Source organism: Bos indicus, chromosome 28, assembly GCF_029378745.1.
Source record: "Bos indicus isolate NIAB-ARS_2022 breed Sahiwal x Tharparkar chromosome 28, NIAB-ARS_B.indTharparkar_mat_pri_1.0, whole genome shotgun sequence".
Classification (NCBI taxonomy): domain Eukaryota; kingdom Metazoa; phylum Chordata; class Mammalia; order Artiodactyla; family Bovidae; genus Bos; species Bos indicus.
Genome location: NC_091787.1, coordinates 28,398,200 through 28,414,598, shown reverse-complemented (window position 1 = coordinate 28,414,598; position 16,399 = coordinate 28,398,200). Strand labels below are relative to the sequence as shown.

Here is a 16,399-nt window from a genome sequence, read left to right as displayed (position 1 = left end):
CTTTCTTGATTGTTAGATTTTTTTTCCTGGGAAGTTAGGGATAGGGAAAATTGAATATATAGCCATTTTCTCTCTCTCATTTTTCTTTGCCTCACAGTTTTGCTTGTAAATGTATGTGTGTGATTATGTGGGAGTCTGTGTGTGTGAGAGAGAGAACTTTGACTTTACCATCAGCTTTTTAAGGGTTCCCACTTACTTTGGCTTCGTCTTGCAGGTCCACGGCCCCATTTCATTGTATGTAGGTTGAATAAATGAATGCAGTGATCAAGTGACCATCTATCTGCCAGTGTCTGCCCTCTGGAGCCATCAGTACTGCCTGGCCACAGATATTTTCATGCAGCTGCCCATTGTTGGGACTGAGATGGAGACTCCCCAGCTGGGACCCTGCATGGATGTGTCTGGGTTTAATGGACTGTTTTCTAATTTGTGATTCCTTCATAAAGAGCCCCCCTTGCAGGATAATTATAGAGTCCTGTATTCATCTATTAATTGGGCCTGATTTCTATGCCTCATGTTTCCTCAGCTTGCTGCCCCAGCAGCAAAAGCAGGATGAGGCTGACCGGGACACCTGAGCTGGGGAAGCAGCAGGGTTCAGTGAATTGAGCCAAAGGCCTAGGAGGTAGGAGACACTTTTCCCTTCTTACCCCTGCTCACTGAGCCGCTCTGAGCCTTCGAATTTCCTTCTGAAACATGAGGCAGAATTAAAGGAACCTTATATAGGGTGCTTAATATGCACTGGGTTTAGAAAACTACAGCTTAGAAGTGATGCTATCTGAGCACAGTAGCCCAATATGATGTTTTTTACAAGAACTTATTAAGATTATATGTTGACATGACTGTTGTTAAGGTGATGACTTTAGAGCATTAGAGGAAAGTCAGATCAGAAGGGAAGGCAGTCAAAGGTGGTTTCTATCACAGGGTGTCTGCTCTGCCACAGCTCAGGCCTCCCATCTCTTGCCCAACCACTGACTTCCTCTGCCAGTGCTGGACTCCAGTTATACATTTTTCCAGATGGAAACTGCAGTCTTTCAGTAATTCAGAAAGGTCTGAGTGTCAGGCTAACTACTGAAAATTCATAAACCCTGAAAATTGAGGTCCAGCGGGAAGTGGGACCTCAGGGTCCCTCCCACTCAGGGTCCGCATGCCTAGACTAGTACCTGCCCGGCTTTAAGGCCACACTCATGGCCTTCCTGCCTCAAGATCAAGGAAATCAATACAAATTTTATAGGCCAAACAGAATGATTTCAGAAAGCATTTTTCAAAGTTGGATTTTATACGGAAGTCTCATAAGCTTTATTAGCTTTCAGTCTTGGCAACAAAGAAACCTGCTTCATCTTCTCTTCAACAGCCCAATATCTAGGACAAAGCTCCCTTAGGCCTCATAAGGGGGTCTAAGAGTCCCAGCCTCGGGGGCTCTTTCTATCCTATTTGGGGGGATTTTCAAGCACCATGAGGATGAGGAAAGGGAATCTGGCCACAGGAAAGAACATCTTAGCTGAGCCTTCTTGGGAATGCAAGTTTTCCTCTGGTCTTCCAGCTAAGAGAAGGAATGACCTGAGGGTGCTTGCTGCTTCCTGGTCTAGGAGAGGGTTAATGCTTACCACTCTATCCCTCTCTTGCTTCCAAATACCAATAAGACTCTCTAGACATGATTGTTTTCCTCTTTGGGGGCCAGGGAAGCACAGCCATGAGAATTGCCCCTGATCTCAGTTCCTGGGAGAGTGCCCCCAGACACCACCGAAGTGCTAAGTCTGCCTTACTTTCCACCCTGAGGGGCTAAGAGTGGGCAAGGACAGCCAAGGTCAGAAGAAGATATGGTCATTTAGGGGTTAGGCCTCTGTTAGTAAACGTTTCTGCTCCAGCCTGGACCTCCCCCCAGCTCCAGATGCACAAATCCAATCACCTACTCCAATTGGATGTCAAATAGACATCTATAAAACTGTTTACTAATCTGTAAAACTTTACTAACCCTCACCCCACCCACCCCTCCCAGGGTGGCTATCAGGAAGATGTGCCAAGAAGTAAGGGCTCTCTTAAAACTGCTCTGGGCACCTTCTTACTTTTACCACCATTTTCAAATCTAGTTCTAACCACTTCATTCATCTTGGGGAACAAGTCATTTCATTCCACTAGAGACGTGAGTCTTCTAGACCATCCCGAAGTTCAAGACCGTGTCAGGATCCTGAATGAAAATGCAGATTCCTGCGGCCCTGCCCCAGACACATGCAGTCAGAATCTCCACCAGGGCAGGGGGCTCTGTGTTTAACTCAGGCCCCAACAGATTTGACTCTACAATCCAGTGGAAGAACTACTGTTTCACAGTTGGCCAAACAAGGTCTGTCTCAGACAAGGAAGAGAAACAAAGGAGATAACAACCCTCCAGAGGCTGGTGTGGGAGGACTGGCCGAGTCGCCGGGAGGGAGGAGTGGGAAGGGCCCTGGCCTTCATCTGGCCCAACCCCAACTTCACTGATAAGGAAATTGGGGCCCAACGAGTGTAATGAGTCCAGGTCACCAAGAACATTCACGAAATGTTCTGGAGTCCCCTGGTTCCCAAAGCCCTCGCCACGCCTCCTGTGTGTGTTGTGTGTTTTGTTCCTGCCTGGCAGGTCTTGCCCCTCTCTGAGCCCTAAGTTTCTTGTCCAGTCAGAGGCTTGAACAAAGTAAGTCTTTTTCAAACTCCATGCCTTTTGCTCCTGCTCCCTAGCCTGTTCTTGTCCGGAGATAAAATGTGTAACTTTCATGACTGTAGAACCAATAGAATGTGCCTTTTTTCACACACCCAAAATGTCTTTTGCAGTCCTTTAAGTGCCTGGAAGAACCGTGGGCTCAGCAGTCCTTTGCGCCAGGCCCTTCTAACCCCAGGCACTCAGGTGAGACTCTGACTCTGTGAGGTCTGACTCCCTCCTCAGCTTCCAGGGCTTCTCCTTGGTAGCCTCAACCAGCAGAGCAAAGGGAGCCAGGGTTCTTGACACAGAGGGCGCTCAGCCTGCATACCTCCATTACCGTGCTGGCAGGGGGCCTCAGACCTTCCTGAGGAACAGAGAAACACCGAGCTGCACCAGAGTCTGACAAAACCCACCCTCTACAGCACCCATCTCCCTCCCTTTTATTTCGTGGCACTAATGAGAGACATGTGTTTTAACAAACTTTTTTTTATTAGAAAAGTAAAAAACATTGCATAGGTCTTAATACTTGAACATCAAGTGTATTCATGAACAGCGAGTATCTTCATGTAAACAGTTCTAGATGGAAGATCCAGATGGTACTCCTCTGGGGGAGGGGTGCCAGCCCCTACCCCAATCAGCCCCATCCCCTCACAGCTCAACCCTTTAGTACACATCCAAGGATGGGCCACACACAGCTCCCAGGTGTATTTATTCTTCAAGTGTCAAAGATCCCCAAGTGATCCTAACACCCACCCCTTTCCTACTCTTACATTCATGCGTCTGTAAGATAGCTGCCTCGAACAGGTCAGTAGTGAAGCTATGATCAAAAAACAAAAACAAAGAACCAAACATTTGGGCCCTTCAGACCATGAGATACACGAATCACCTCGATGACCTCCCCCCCTCCCACCAGGGCCAGCTATGGTGAAACACACATCCCTCGAAGAGGCCAGAGCAGCCCAGCTGCTCTCCCGGCTCTGTCACACCACTGTTGCCTTAACTGTCAGTAACAGTAAAAATAACTGGGTACATGCTACATACACATCCAGTCAGAAGCCTGGTTGGCCCCTAAGCCTTTGTTCATGCTACAGTACTGAGGGGCAGTGCGTGCCTCCAACTGGGAGCCACCAGCTCACACCTCAGTGAGCTTCCTAGGGAAACACTGTGTTCCCCCCACCTTGACTTTTCTACCCTCAGGTGGCTGTTGTCAGTTTTCTAAGGGCAGGCACCAGTCCCTCAGCCTCTGCTTGCCCCCCACCCCAAAAGTTCAAAATTGTCTCTGACATGGGGGCGTTATCGGCCCCCCAGGCCCAAGTTCAACACTCCTCGATGAGAAGTTGCTCCGAGCTGTACAGTTTCTTCTTGATTACTCTGAAGCCAGTGCTCAGCGTCAGGGACTGGCTGAAGCCAGGGACGAAGGGAGAGTTGGCAGAGCTAAACAACCCCTGGATCTTGGGCCAGAGGCGTGAGTCCAGGCGCAGCACGAGGGTCAGCTGGAAGGTGGGCACCAGGCTGGGGTCGAGGGCCAGTTGCCCCACGCTGTGGCAGCTCTTGCCCTGCTCTACGCAGACGTCCAGCAGCGCCCCTCGCAGGCCGCACGGCTCGCTGTAGGCCAGGCGCAGTAGTTCTTTGCCCACCTGGCTCACCAGCTGACCCGGCATCAGCAGGCGCGCGGGGCGCCGCGAGCCCAGTCGGGCCTGGGCCAGGCTCTCCTGCAGCAGCTGCATCAGGCTGGCACACAGGTGCTCATCCTCGGGATCGCTGAGCAGCTCGAAGTCGGGCAGGGACACCCCATCCAGGTATGCAGAGTCTGCAAGGGAAAGCAATAGGGGAGGATTAGGTAAGAGAAGCTCCAAACGGGGGAAGTGCTGTTTCGCTAAGAAACCAGCACTTGTTCCCACTCCGTGCCTCAGTTTATGCCCCATGATAGTACCCTATACCTCAATTCCGCTCCTCTGCTTGCCCCCTTCCGCAATCCGGATTCTGATGGGATAGGAAGTCTAGGTGGGCTTTGACTCCTAGCGCGGTGTTTCCTCACCTCCCCGGCCCTTCTACTCGCGTCCGGCTCCTGCCTACCGCTTACCTTCCTCCGGCCCAAAGCCACTGTTGCTGCTGTCCAGGGATTCGCAGTCCGAGCTCTCCAGGCTCCCGCAGCGGCCGAGTCCTTCTTCTCGGGCCGCCGACCCCCACGCTGAGCGCGGCGGCTGATTTGGGGTGGGAGTTCGGGACAAGGACGAGGACGAAGAGGACGACGAGAAGCGATCCCAAAGGCTAGGCATAGTGAGGATGGACGCCAGGGCGTCTGCCGATGAGCTCAGGGTGCTGGAGCTCAGAAGACGCTGTAAGAGAAAAGCGGTTCAGATTGGGCGTCAGTCTGGGGGCTGGATCAGACAGAGCGCTAAGACCCCCACGGCCGAGGCCTCTCGGCTCAACGATCAGCATAAACAGAAGGGACACTCACCAGTTACTGCGGTCAGCGAGGACTGCTGGGACAAGTGCGTACTGCCGCTTGAATGAGTGCGCGAACTGGTGCCAAGCCCCGAGCTCTGCCCAGACCTGTCCCTTCTACCCACCCGCACCTCCCCCTAGGCCTGCCGCGGTCCCTAGCACCAGCGCCGAGAGACCTATAAGGGCTAGTGCAGAGAGGCCACACCCCTTCCGCGAGGCGGCCCAATCCAGACCCGGGAGTGTGGCCCACCTCGGCCAATGGGCTTCAGGCGCACGTTCGCAACGTTCTCTCCTGCCCAGTGACAGCCGCCTGGCCCCGCCCCCGTTGAGCCCCAGAACGCTCGGGGACGAACCCCCGAGCCGCGGCCACGCCCCCTTTCTGGAAGGGATCTGTGGCGGCTGCAGCTGCCAAGGTCCCCGAGGGCGCTCGCGGCAGGGGAGGATCAAGGAAAGACTTGTTTATTATACGGTCGTATTTCTGATGGAGGGGGTAGGCCGCAGCCGCGGGGGGAAGAGGCAGGGGAACTTGAGGGGGCAAGAGGCAAGGAAAACGGTTGCACCCAGCGTCTGAGAACCTGCGAGCTACAGGCACAATTGGGTGCCCGGCTGGATACTCGTGGGACGGCGGTGTGGGAGCAGACGTTAATCCAGCCGGCTCTCGCACACGTACCCCACGCTAACCTTGCCTTACGAAAGGACTGGGGGTGGGGTGCAAAGACTGGGCTGCTCCGGGCACCGTTCTCCCTCTTCCCGGCCGCCCCACCTGCCCGCCCGCCTATTACTCTCCAGCCCCAGGGGATGGACTAATGCGGGGGCCAGGGTCCGTGCCCGGAATGTGAGCCTGGTCCCCAAACAGTGTCCGCTCCTTCCAGCTGCCTACAAGAAGAGGGTTTGGGAAATGTGGTTAAAGCAGTATTGATGGGCCCGGGTTCCTAGCGCTTGGTTCTTGAGCTGGGAACTGACTCTCATCATAGAGACACACAGACCCACCCGCGTGCCCGATGGACCGACTGCGGTGCGGCTGTCTCTCCAGTCCGCAGCGGCGAGAGAACCCAAGGCGTCTGCTGGGTCCTAGCGCCCGTCCTCACCAAAACGCTTTGTGTAAAAGACCCGGAGAGTTGCATCAGGATCAAGGACCTAGATCTCCAGAAAAAGCCCCGGAGAGCAATCGCCATTCCCTGTTTCGTCATTCAGGCGGTGCCACAGAAAATGTGACCCGACGGCGGTAATATAGAAAACTAACAGAGATTGCTGACGGTGAGAAGAGGTTCTGACAGATTCGACCTTTATTTACTTAAGAGATTTATCAATCTGGGACACAGAATCCTGATGGAAGAGAAAACCAAACTTACATCAGACGCTCCCGTGCCGGGGCGGGCCAGAGCCTAACCAGATCAGACTGGCGGGCCTCGCTTCCGGGCAGACTTGTGCGACCAAAGACACTCGCCACTGGAGTAGTCAGGCCGCTGCCATCCACACACCCCGCTCCCATTAAAAAAAAAAAAAAAAAGACTGACCCGTGGGTCTTCCGGGTAAACCAAGACTTAAAACTGTAAACGATCAGAATTCAAACCCTGCACCCCATCAGCTTCCAGCAGATGAGAGAACCATCTCTGGAGACAAATTCATGGATAAAAAAGAAATCAGATGACTCAGATTAGGAGATACCTTAAAGACTGCTGCAAAATAGAATAGTCTTTTGGCTGCCAGAGCTTTCGAGGCCTCCACACTGGCCCTTTCTTCCTATTCTTCAAGCTCCAGTAACTTGCTGGGAGCCTTAAAGACACCAGGTCCTAACAGTTGGGTGAAGTGCTTGGAAGACTGAGGGGAGATGACATCCTCTTGAAATTACCCTTTACTGAGGTGAAAAGAAAAGAGTTGGGGTGACCTATATGGGTGTGTCTTTCTGTCACTCAGAGTAAAGATCAGGGAATTAGTTTATCAAGACCGTTCTCTCCTCCCAGGCTGACTGGACTGGGGAGACAGCAAGAGACAGAGTGGTTTTCTTCTCTCTCCCCCATTCCCTGCATGAAAAAATATTCTGAAAAATGTGGAACACTAATCTATGAAAAATAGAGGTTTTGTAAGCAAAAGAATCCAGAGTTATTCTAGAAAGGTCAGTTTACTAGGAATCATTCATTCATTCAATAAATAGCCATCATGGAAGTAGTGTGTTGTGGAGCCATATACTGTGTGCCAAGCACCTTTTTTCATTCACTGTCTCATTGTGTTAATAAAACAGCTTAAAACACACACACACACACACACACACACACACACACAGCTTTTTATAATTGGAAAGGGTTATGTTAAATGAGCACTGGATAATTTTGTTTCTTAAAAAAAAAAAAACTCCATTAATGTTGTCTCACTGTTTTCAAAAAGTGATGAAAAAAGGACAGGCAGTCTTAACCTTAAAGGTTTTTCCCTTGTAGGAGAGAGTAGGCTATAGGGTAAAAGACCACCCAGGAGGAGGCCTAGCTGCAGGGGGATGAGGGTGGAGGGCAAAATGGCTTCTCCACTGACATTCTTCACCCATACTGTTGTCTGTTAGGAGAACCTTTGGATCTAAAGGGGAGTTTCTTAACAACCCCTCTGAGGGGCCTGGTTGAAGGGTCTTGGTTCAGGCTGTGAGGTGAAGGGCAGGATCCCTTCCCCAAGGCAGTGGCTGGAAAGACATTGTTACCATCTCACATACTGAAACAGATGGGATGAAGGGGGACCCCAAAAGGTGGTACTTGCAGGAAGGAGACAGCTACATCTCCTAGCTTCTGAGCCAGGCCTCTTCAGAGCCTTTAAAGATCCTATGAACCCCGCATTTGGTGTGCTTCTCTCCCTCTCAGGCCTAGGCTGGCTGCTGGTCAGGCTTGCCTGGACATGTTTCCACCAGCAGATTTTGAGACCAGCTCTGGCATCCCATCCTCCAGGAAGACCTCCCCAGCTGGTGAATCCAATTCACCATCCCTTAGATGCCCCTCCTTGGGTCATCCTTGCACCTCATGCGCATCTCTGTTAATAACTGTTTCCACTTTAGTTTTCTCACTGGACTATGAGCTTCTTAAAGGTGGTGTTCTTCCCTCTCTCTCTCGTTTTTTTTTGGCCACACAGAATCTTAGTTGCCTGAACAGGGATCTAACCTGTACCCCCCTCTATGGGAGAGCAGAGCCTTAGCCACTTGGACCATCAGGGAAATCCCTGTTCTACTCAACTTTCAGTGTAAAGCACATAGTAGAGGCTCAGTGAATACTCCTTGGATGAACAAATGAATTAATGGATAAAGCAAGAAGGTGGATTCTCTGAGAACCGCAGGCCTACATTTGGATTTTCATGATCTGGTGGACTTTGGGGTAGGCCTTCAGAAGAACTGCTTGCTACCTTTCTATCCCATTTCTGACAAGTGCTGCCAAAAGTGTTGGATGTATCCGAATATTTCCCTTCTTCCTTTGCTCAGGTCTAGCAGCGGGGCTTCCAAGATAACCTAATTCTTTCAGTTGGAGTACAATCGGCAACCCCAGGAAGCTGGGGAGAGAGGTGCATTGTGGGAAACGCACACATTGTCAGAGAGGGCTGACTTGTGGGAAATCTTTTAAAGCAATTTGTACTTTCCTTTCGAGTGCCTTAAAAAAACTTAAAAAAATTTTTTTTTTATTGAGATGAAATTCAAATATAAAATGAAACTTTTTAAAGTGCACAAGTCACTGGCATTTAATGTGTGCACATGCTGTGCCCTCACCACCTCCGTCCATTCTACAATATCTTGATCATCCCAAAGGAGACCCTGAGCTCACCAAGCAGTCACTCTCTTCTACTTTTGAAGTTTATATTCCTGTGTTGGTGGTAGTACGGATGTCCCTTTGCACAACTCCAGAGGGCATTGTTAACCATTCAAGTCTGTGCATTTACATGTGTCTTCTGGGGAAAGCACGCCTAACATAGACACAGTGTGCAACATGGAATCTGCGCCAAGCGACCCTGAAAGGGAGATGGCTGAACTCCCAGCAGCAGTGGGCTAAGTGTCACGTCCCCTGTGACTCAGGCCTCTGGAGTTGGTAACCAGGTCCCAAGTCCCAGTCTCTGTGGCCAGGGCCCTGCCCATGCAGACACTCCGCATCTTCCCAGGCTCTGCTGTCTTCCCGTAGGACCCACAGCAGCCTGCAATTTAAAGTCAATGAGCACTCACCCCTTGGCCACCTGCCCCTCCCTGTTCTGGTGGTTTCTGTCCTGCGCACAGGTTCCCAGGGCCTCAGTCTGGCAAGTTGCTCCAGTCGGGTTTGGGGAGTTTAACCAGATCTTGGGGTGGGAGTGTGGTTCTTGGAACCCCAGAATTCAGGATGGGAACCCCTGAAGGCCAGCTGGCATGCCTGTGTGGCTGTGCTTGGGGCGCCTCCACAGCCCTTTGGAAGCATGTCATTGAGGGGAGTGGAGGAGGCTGGAGGAGCGTGGGGGGTAGGGAGAGGGTGGAGCGGTGGTGGGAGGTGGGGACAATGAAGCCAGCAGAAGTGTTCCCAGGACTTCTGTGGCTTTTTTACTTGAAAAACAAACAACTTGGTCAAAATAGCAAGATTATAAGTGCACCTGGTTTACTAGGAGGGCTGTGAAAAGCTGTTGACAGCTGAGGACTACCGTAGGATTTTAACTGTGCTGTTGGAGGGATAATTAAAAATTCAGTGAGGAATCTTTTTGCAAATAAAGCTACTTTTTGAAATGGAAATACTGACAATACATTGTATTATGCAGCCTTTCAAAGAAGCTTTTGAATTGTATTATCTACTTATACCCAGAGGAATGAACATAATACCATTCTACAGAGGAGCAAATTGAGGCCCAGAGTGAGTGTCCTATAATCTTTCCATCAACTAGTGGCTTTTAAGCCTGATTGATAATTAGAATCTTCTGTGGAACTTGTAAATCATAGAGTCCCACCTCCCCAGCCCCCATTCTGATTTGGTAGGTCTGAATGGGACCCTTTTGTACAAAAGCTCCTCGGGAGGTCTTGATGCTCTTGTTTAGTTGGGATGTCTGCGAACTGAGGACTGACTTCTCAGGAAGAAGGGTAGGCCCTGGAAGGAACACTGGGTTGGCTCCCCAGCCTCTCTGTGGGTGGGGGGTGGGTTCGGGGTTGGTGAAATGGCAGACAGCTATGGAGAGTAGGCCTACTTGTGGCAATGGTGAGCTCACAGGCAGCCAGTTCTGCTGGGCTCCCAGGTTTCACAGGAAGCCATTTCCTCTGGGGACAGGACAAAGGGCCGAGGGAACCCCAGGAAAGGCTGGCTTGTTAAACCACCATGACAAAGGCGGAGGATAGCCTGAGGCTCCTGCAAGAATTCAGGTTACCCGTTGCACTGATGAAAGTCCTGACGGCCTACCAGACCTCACTGCTCCCCTCCTCGTCTCCCATGCAGCCAGAATTGCCCATGGGACCCAGACTCCAGGCACTGTCTCTTTTCTCACTGACACACTGCACTGCTTCTCAGGAAGGAATCCCATCTGCGGGGTCAGCTTTTGGCCAGCTTCCCAGAATCCCTCTCCCATCCTAGCATCTGAACTCTTATGAGAAAAGAAAATAGTGAAGTGGAGGGAGGGTGAGGCAACACCCCTCTCCAGTTAGTACCCAAAACTGCTTTCTGAGGCAAGCCCAGGTCCTATGAAGGGACAAGAGTCAGCTGACCCCAATTCAGGCCATTTGGCTGCTAAGGATGAATAGGGTACTGGGCTGTGGCCTGAAGCAGCCCCTAGGAAGCATAATGTCTTTGAAACTCAGTATTTTCATTACAAAGTATCATTTTATTTTATTACTTTTATTACAAATAATATAATCTTGCATTCTATTTTATATTTTATCTGTGTAGGGGAATTTGTGTTAATTTTAGTAGCAAACTTTAAAATGACTTAATATTAAATTTCTTAATCTTCCCTGCCCCCACAAAAACCCTTTTTAACAAAAGATTCACTGCGTTTATCCTGTGGCTTCATATACTGCTGGGGATTTTCATACCCCAGTTTTGAAAACCCAGAACTAGAGAGTCTCAAAGGCCTATTCAAGCGCCACAAAGATCATAACAAAGGAAAAAAAAAGATTTAAATTCTATGGAGCTCCTTTTCTAAAACTCCCAGGCCTGACCTGTAGGGTGGTGGACCATCTGGAGGAGGCCTGCCAGAGAAGGTAGAAACAGACGTCCCAGTTCAGTCCTTTCAGTGTGCTTGCTTTTTGAGGGTTTCCAATTGCCATATATCAAAGGCGGGAGGCGGGGTCAGGTTGGGCTTTGTTCCCTCAAGCTGGGGGGTGGAGTAGGGGTGGGGGATGACCAGGGTGATCAGAAGCTGCTACCCTGGGGACAGCCTGAATCTGGGCTTGCTGCCTGCCTGGGAAGTAAAATGAGCTCACCCCCTCTACCCCCGCTGCTACACACACACACACAAGAAAAGAGAGACCAGGGGGGCTGGCCACCTTCTGGGTACCCCCTAAGGGGCTGAGGTGAGGTGAGCACGGCTAGATTAATACTCAGCAGAGAGAGAAGTCAGTCCTCCACTCTCAGGATTCTTCTTCATGGAGTGAGTGAATCTTAAAATCTTTGAATGTTAGGGCCTGCAGCCCCAGGGAAAGTGCCTCTTTTAGGAACCCCCTCCCCACTTTACGGATAAGGAACCAAGCTGGAGAGCAGGGAGCCTCATGAGTTCTCCTAGCAATTAGGCCTTATTCAATCTTCAAGAACTTTCTTTTCCCAGGCTTGTAACCCCTTCCTGGCTCCTGTCAAGTTTCTTAACTTCCCTCAGAATTGCGGCTTTTCTCTCTAGTGGCCTTAGTAGCCAAAGGCTTGAAAAACTCAGGTCTGTGCAAAAAGGCAACCACCCAGGGTCTGCATCCTGGGTCTTTGTCTGGAACTCCTTGGGTTGCTGGTGATGACAGCTGCCAGTTCCACCTGGCAACACTGCCACCTCCTCACAAAGATCTTTGACCTTTCTGGAACTCCTTATGGTTTTAAAAACATATCTTTAGCATCTTCGTAACTCTGTCAATAAAAACAACTTTTATTTGCGTAGTGTAGACAGGACAGGCCTCATCAGTGTCATTTTACAGGTGAGAAAACAGGCTTGGATAGAGGCAGGGACTTGCCTAAGGTCACATAGCCAGTCGGCAGACTGGAGCCATGACTCTAGATCTAGGCTCATTTCCTTGATTCCAAGCCCCTGACTGAATACTCTTAGTTGTGAGCCAAAGGAGACTGCATTGCTGGGAAAGGGGTCAGTACACGCTGGGGACACATGGTGTAGAACAGGTGGAGTGAACACCTGGAGTCGACATGGTGTTGTTGACAAAAAACTTTCTCTGCTGGTTTGGCTCTTATTTTATCTGATGAGGCTCTTCCTCCCCCTGCAGAATTCAGCAGGGCCCAGCAGTGCTGACTCAATGGCAAAACAGTGTCGCCCAAGGGATCACCTTCAGCTAAACAACCTCAAGCCCAGAAGTGACAGTGATTCTGTCACGTTCCCCCATCCCAGCATCCTCCCTGAGAGCTCTGGTCTCCTCTAGGAAGGCCCATCTGTGAAGTGGTGCGCTGAGGGGTCTCTCCCTGCCCCATCTGTTCCTCTTGTAACCCACAAAGGACAGAGTTTGACAGAGGAAGCTAGAAGCCATGGCTCAATCTTTTTGTACTTAAAAATCAAAGGCAGAGAAACACACACACACAAATCTAGACCTCTAGATTCTGCTCTGGGAAGAGGTGAACTTAAGAGCTGAATTGACTTCCCTAGAGCTGAACCGACTTCCCTGCTGTGATTGGTCTGCAGTGGGGGCCAGCGGGATGGGGGAAGGGAAGACCCTTCCTCCCTCTCCTTTCCCCTCCCACCCCCTACCCTCAACCGAGGTGCGCCCTCTGGGGAGTCTGGCAGTGGAGGTGACAGATGCTGAGCAGCTGACTGGCGAGGGGGTGTCCATCTCCACGGACCCCTTGGTGTGTGCTGAGGGGAACGGGGACGTGACTTGGAGAACGTGTGCGTGGGGGACGAGGAGAGGGGAGGAGGGAAAGTGAGACAGGGGAGGAGGGCCGGGCCAGTGATAGCTCCGCCCACTGCGGGGGGAAAGGAAGGGGATGACTCCTACCGTCTTACAGGAAGGCGGCCGGGCTGCGGAGATGCTGAGCTCAGCGCTACGGCCGTTGGGCTGCTGGGTGGGGGCAGGGCGAGGGGCCGGCCCCTCTCTCGGTGAGGGCAGAAGAGCGGGGAGAGAGGGAGGGCGGTGAGGCTGAGGAGGCCCTCACAACCCTGAGGCTGTAACTCTCCTCCGACCGGGTCTGCTAACAAAGCGGTCTCTGTTGGGGTAGGGGAGGCCTTCTGGGTTGCGCACAGAACCCTTATGAGGGTGGGCGGGGGAGTGTTTGTGAGTTACCACCCTACACCCCGACTTAGGTGCAAGAATTCATGGCAGAGGCCGAGCGCTTGTGCCCTCTGACCCCAGGATTTGTTCGGTGGAAGGAGCGCACGGAGAAGTGCCTGCTCCTGTAGGGCTGCAGGTCAGAACTGCCCGGGCCAACTCCAGCCCATGCAGGAAGGGACTTTTATTTAAGGTAACCTTATAAAAAAGCAGGGAAGGTCAGCTTGGGAGAGGAGCGAAGAAAACTTTGGACCCACTTGGCACAAATGGTTACCTAGGTCAAATGGGTGGGTGGCTGGCTATTTTTGAGCTGACCTACATACCTATTTGCCTTTTTATCTTTTTATTATCACACGTGGTTATTATGGGAGCTTTTCCCTAGTACTCGGTGCTGCATTTACTGAGGGCTGCACAATGAGGCTTGTTTGTCATTCTCCCAGAAAGTTTTAAGAGTCTCTGGCCCCAGGAAAGGACATCAATAGGCCAGCAGAAGCTTCACTAAGTTGCTTCTCAAAGGAGCAGGATCTGAACCCAGATGCACCAGTCCAGAGACAATGAGCCTTGGAGGCCAGGAATAACATTCAGATTTGACAGCAATGTCCCTGAGTTTTGCCCAGGCTGGTTTAAAAGCTCCCTCAGCCTGGGCCTCATTGCTTGCCAAAGTTGACGCGTGGTGCTACAGCCCCACACTGGCAGGTGAGGCTTCTTCCCTTTACAGGTGGAGAAAATGAGGCAGAGACGAGTTGTGGACAGAACTTGATTTGGGAGTTCCTGCTTTGGTTGTGGAGGTAACTTTGTTATCTTAAGGAGAAACAAGGAGAGCCTAGAACTATTTTACTATTGCTCTGCTTCCCACTACCTTTAGAGCAAGTCTGGCTCCATACCTCGGCCTCACAAACCTCCAGCTTGACTATCTCTAGCTGCATCTCCTTCCTGAAGCTAGGAGGGGAAAATCACAGATGGTTCTAATTACCTCTGAAATGCTCTTACATTTTCCATAAAGTACAGTATGCCTGGCTTTGTGTATACAGCTTTGCACAGTAATACGTATGTAGATGTGCAAAATATATACAGCCACATACAGTGGCTCACAAAGAGAACATCAGCAAAGTAAAAGCATATGATTTACAATATTTTTAATCACGCTAAAGAGAAACAGACATGTAGACTTGGAAGTGAGACTGGCAGAGGTAACATTTCTGTCTTCTCCCATCTGGTGCCCTCTCTGGGGCATGAAATCTTTGGCTCCCAGGAGGAGAATGGGGGATGCTTGCACTCCTTAAACTGCTCTTTTGTGCTTGGATTTTCTTCCAAGGCTGGTATAGTTGACTTTGCTCAGGTTCCCTGTGGGTTACTTTTCCTCTGTGAAGTCAAGTATCTTCCCTTCAGCTTGTTCCCATCTTCACACAGATTAACCTTCCCAGATCCCCTTCTAGCTCTTGTGATTCATACTCCAAGCTTGTCTCAGCTCCGGGCCCTCCAGGAGCCCTTTTTGAACACACTTGGAAAGTTCCACATTCCCTGGCTGGTGAGTGCAGGACAGCGAGTCCAGCCCAGAGCTGCCTGCCTGTGAAGCTAGTGCTCAGTTCTCAGAGCTGTGGATGAGCTGTGCTCTCTTCTCACCTGATGTATATTGAAATGATCCTCTCCTGGGCGTGATGCTCCATCAAGTTGTAAACTCCTTCAGAGGTCACCTATTTTAAATCTTTAAACACCTAACACCACAACTTGCCCCAACACACACACACATATGTCCCTACCTCTGTATGTTAGCTACATATGGTATGTGCTCAGTAAGTATTTGGCCTGGGGAACTCTGCTACCACTGAGCTCTGATAGCGTGTCTTACTGTCACAGAAAGTTAAAACTGAAAGGGGGATTTCCCTTCTCATCAGCTGAGAAGAGTAAAGGGGAAGTGGCCTAGAATGGAAACCAGATCCCACGGTCTGCCAGCTTCACAGGCCCTCGCTCCTGGTGGCCCCCTCCCATCTCCTTGGTTGTTTCCTTTCAAAGCCCTCATCCCATATGTAATTATCCATGTATTTATCTGTGTGGATGTACAATGCCTTTCTTTCCCACTGAACTGCAAGCTCTGAGAGGCGAAGGTCTGCATCTGTTTCATCTCAGAGCTCCAGTGCCCGGCACAAGCCAGGGCCCCAGAGTTCTCAGCATACAAATATGAAAAAAGAAAATGAATATCCACGTGGCCTGAGAACCTCCTTGCACTTTCCCAGGGCAGCACTGAGATTGGCTCGAAAACTGCACAGTTGATAGGCTGTCCTTGTCACGGCCTCTAAGGCTAACACCCTGTCCTGAGCTTAAGACCAAGGAGGAAAGATAAGACACCTTGTGTGTAACACTAATGCAGGGAAGACAGCTGATCCAGGTATGATAGACTGGGTGTTGCAATCCGGCGGCGGTGTGGAAGGCAGATTGGAAGTTTGAGACCAGAGGCTGAGAGTCAGTTAGATAGTGACAGAAAAAACTGAAAACCCCCTTGAGTGTCTGTGGCAAATAGTTAAATAAGCTCCAAATCATGGAGCATTATGTGGATGTTAAAAAGAGTGAGGTCAGTTTTGGAAAAATGCCCAAGATATGTCGTTAGGTAAAAAGGACAAGTTGCAGAACAGTTTGTATCCTCTCATCTCATTCTGAAAGTAAAACAGAGGACACTCCCCAGCAGACACACACTTAGATGTGCAGAGAAAACATCTAGAAGGATACTGTCCACAGAGGTTATCTCTGAGGGACGGAGGGGAGGAAGAGGCTTTTACTTTTTCACTTCATATCTTTTTTTGTTTGTTTTTCAGGTTAAAAACTAAGGTTACCTTTATTTTGCTTTGTAGAGACATTGGAAATTGGATTTTTATCATGAGCTTGTATTACTCTGAAAGATTTTGGGGTTTTTTTTT

General features: G+C 50.4%; 1 protein-coding gene across 1 annotated transcript; it reads right to left on the bottom strand.

Annotated features, from left to right (window-relative positions):
• Positions 1 to 3,138: 3,138 nt before the first annotated feature.
• Positions 3,139 to 5,289, bottom strand: DDIT4 (DNA damage inducible transcript 4). Its single transcript, XM_019954052.2, has 3 exons — positions 5,130 to 5,289; positions 4,752 to 5,007; positions 3,139 to 4,478 (listed from the first exon to the last, which is right to left on the bottom strand). The coding sequence occupies exons 2-3, from the start codon at positions 4,945 to 4,947 to the stop codon at positions 3,985 to 3,987; spliced, it is 690 nt and encodes a 229-aa protein (XP_019809611.1). The 5' UTR covers positions 4,948 to 5,007; positions 5,130 to 5,289; the 3' UTR covers positions 3,139 to 3,984.
• Positions 5,290 to 16,399: the final 11,110 nt, after the last annotated feature.

Coding starts and splice junctions, on each gene's coding strand:
- DDIT4 (XM_019954052.2), bottom strand. CDS start 4,947: ATGCCTAGCCTTTGGGATCGCTTCTCGTCGTCCTCTTCGTCCTCGTCC. Junction 4,479..4,751: donor TGGCTTTGGGCCGGAGGAAG/GTAAGCGGTAGG, acceptor TTTCCCTTGCAG/ACTCTGCATACCTGGATGGG.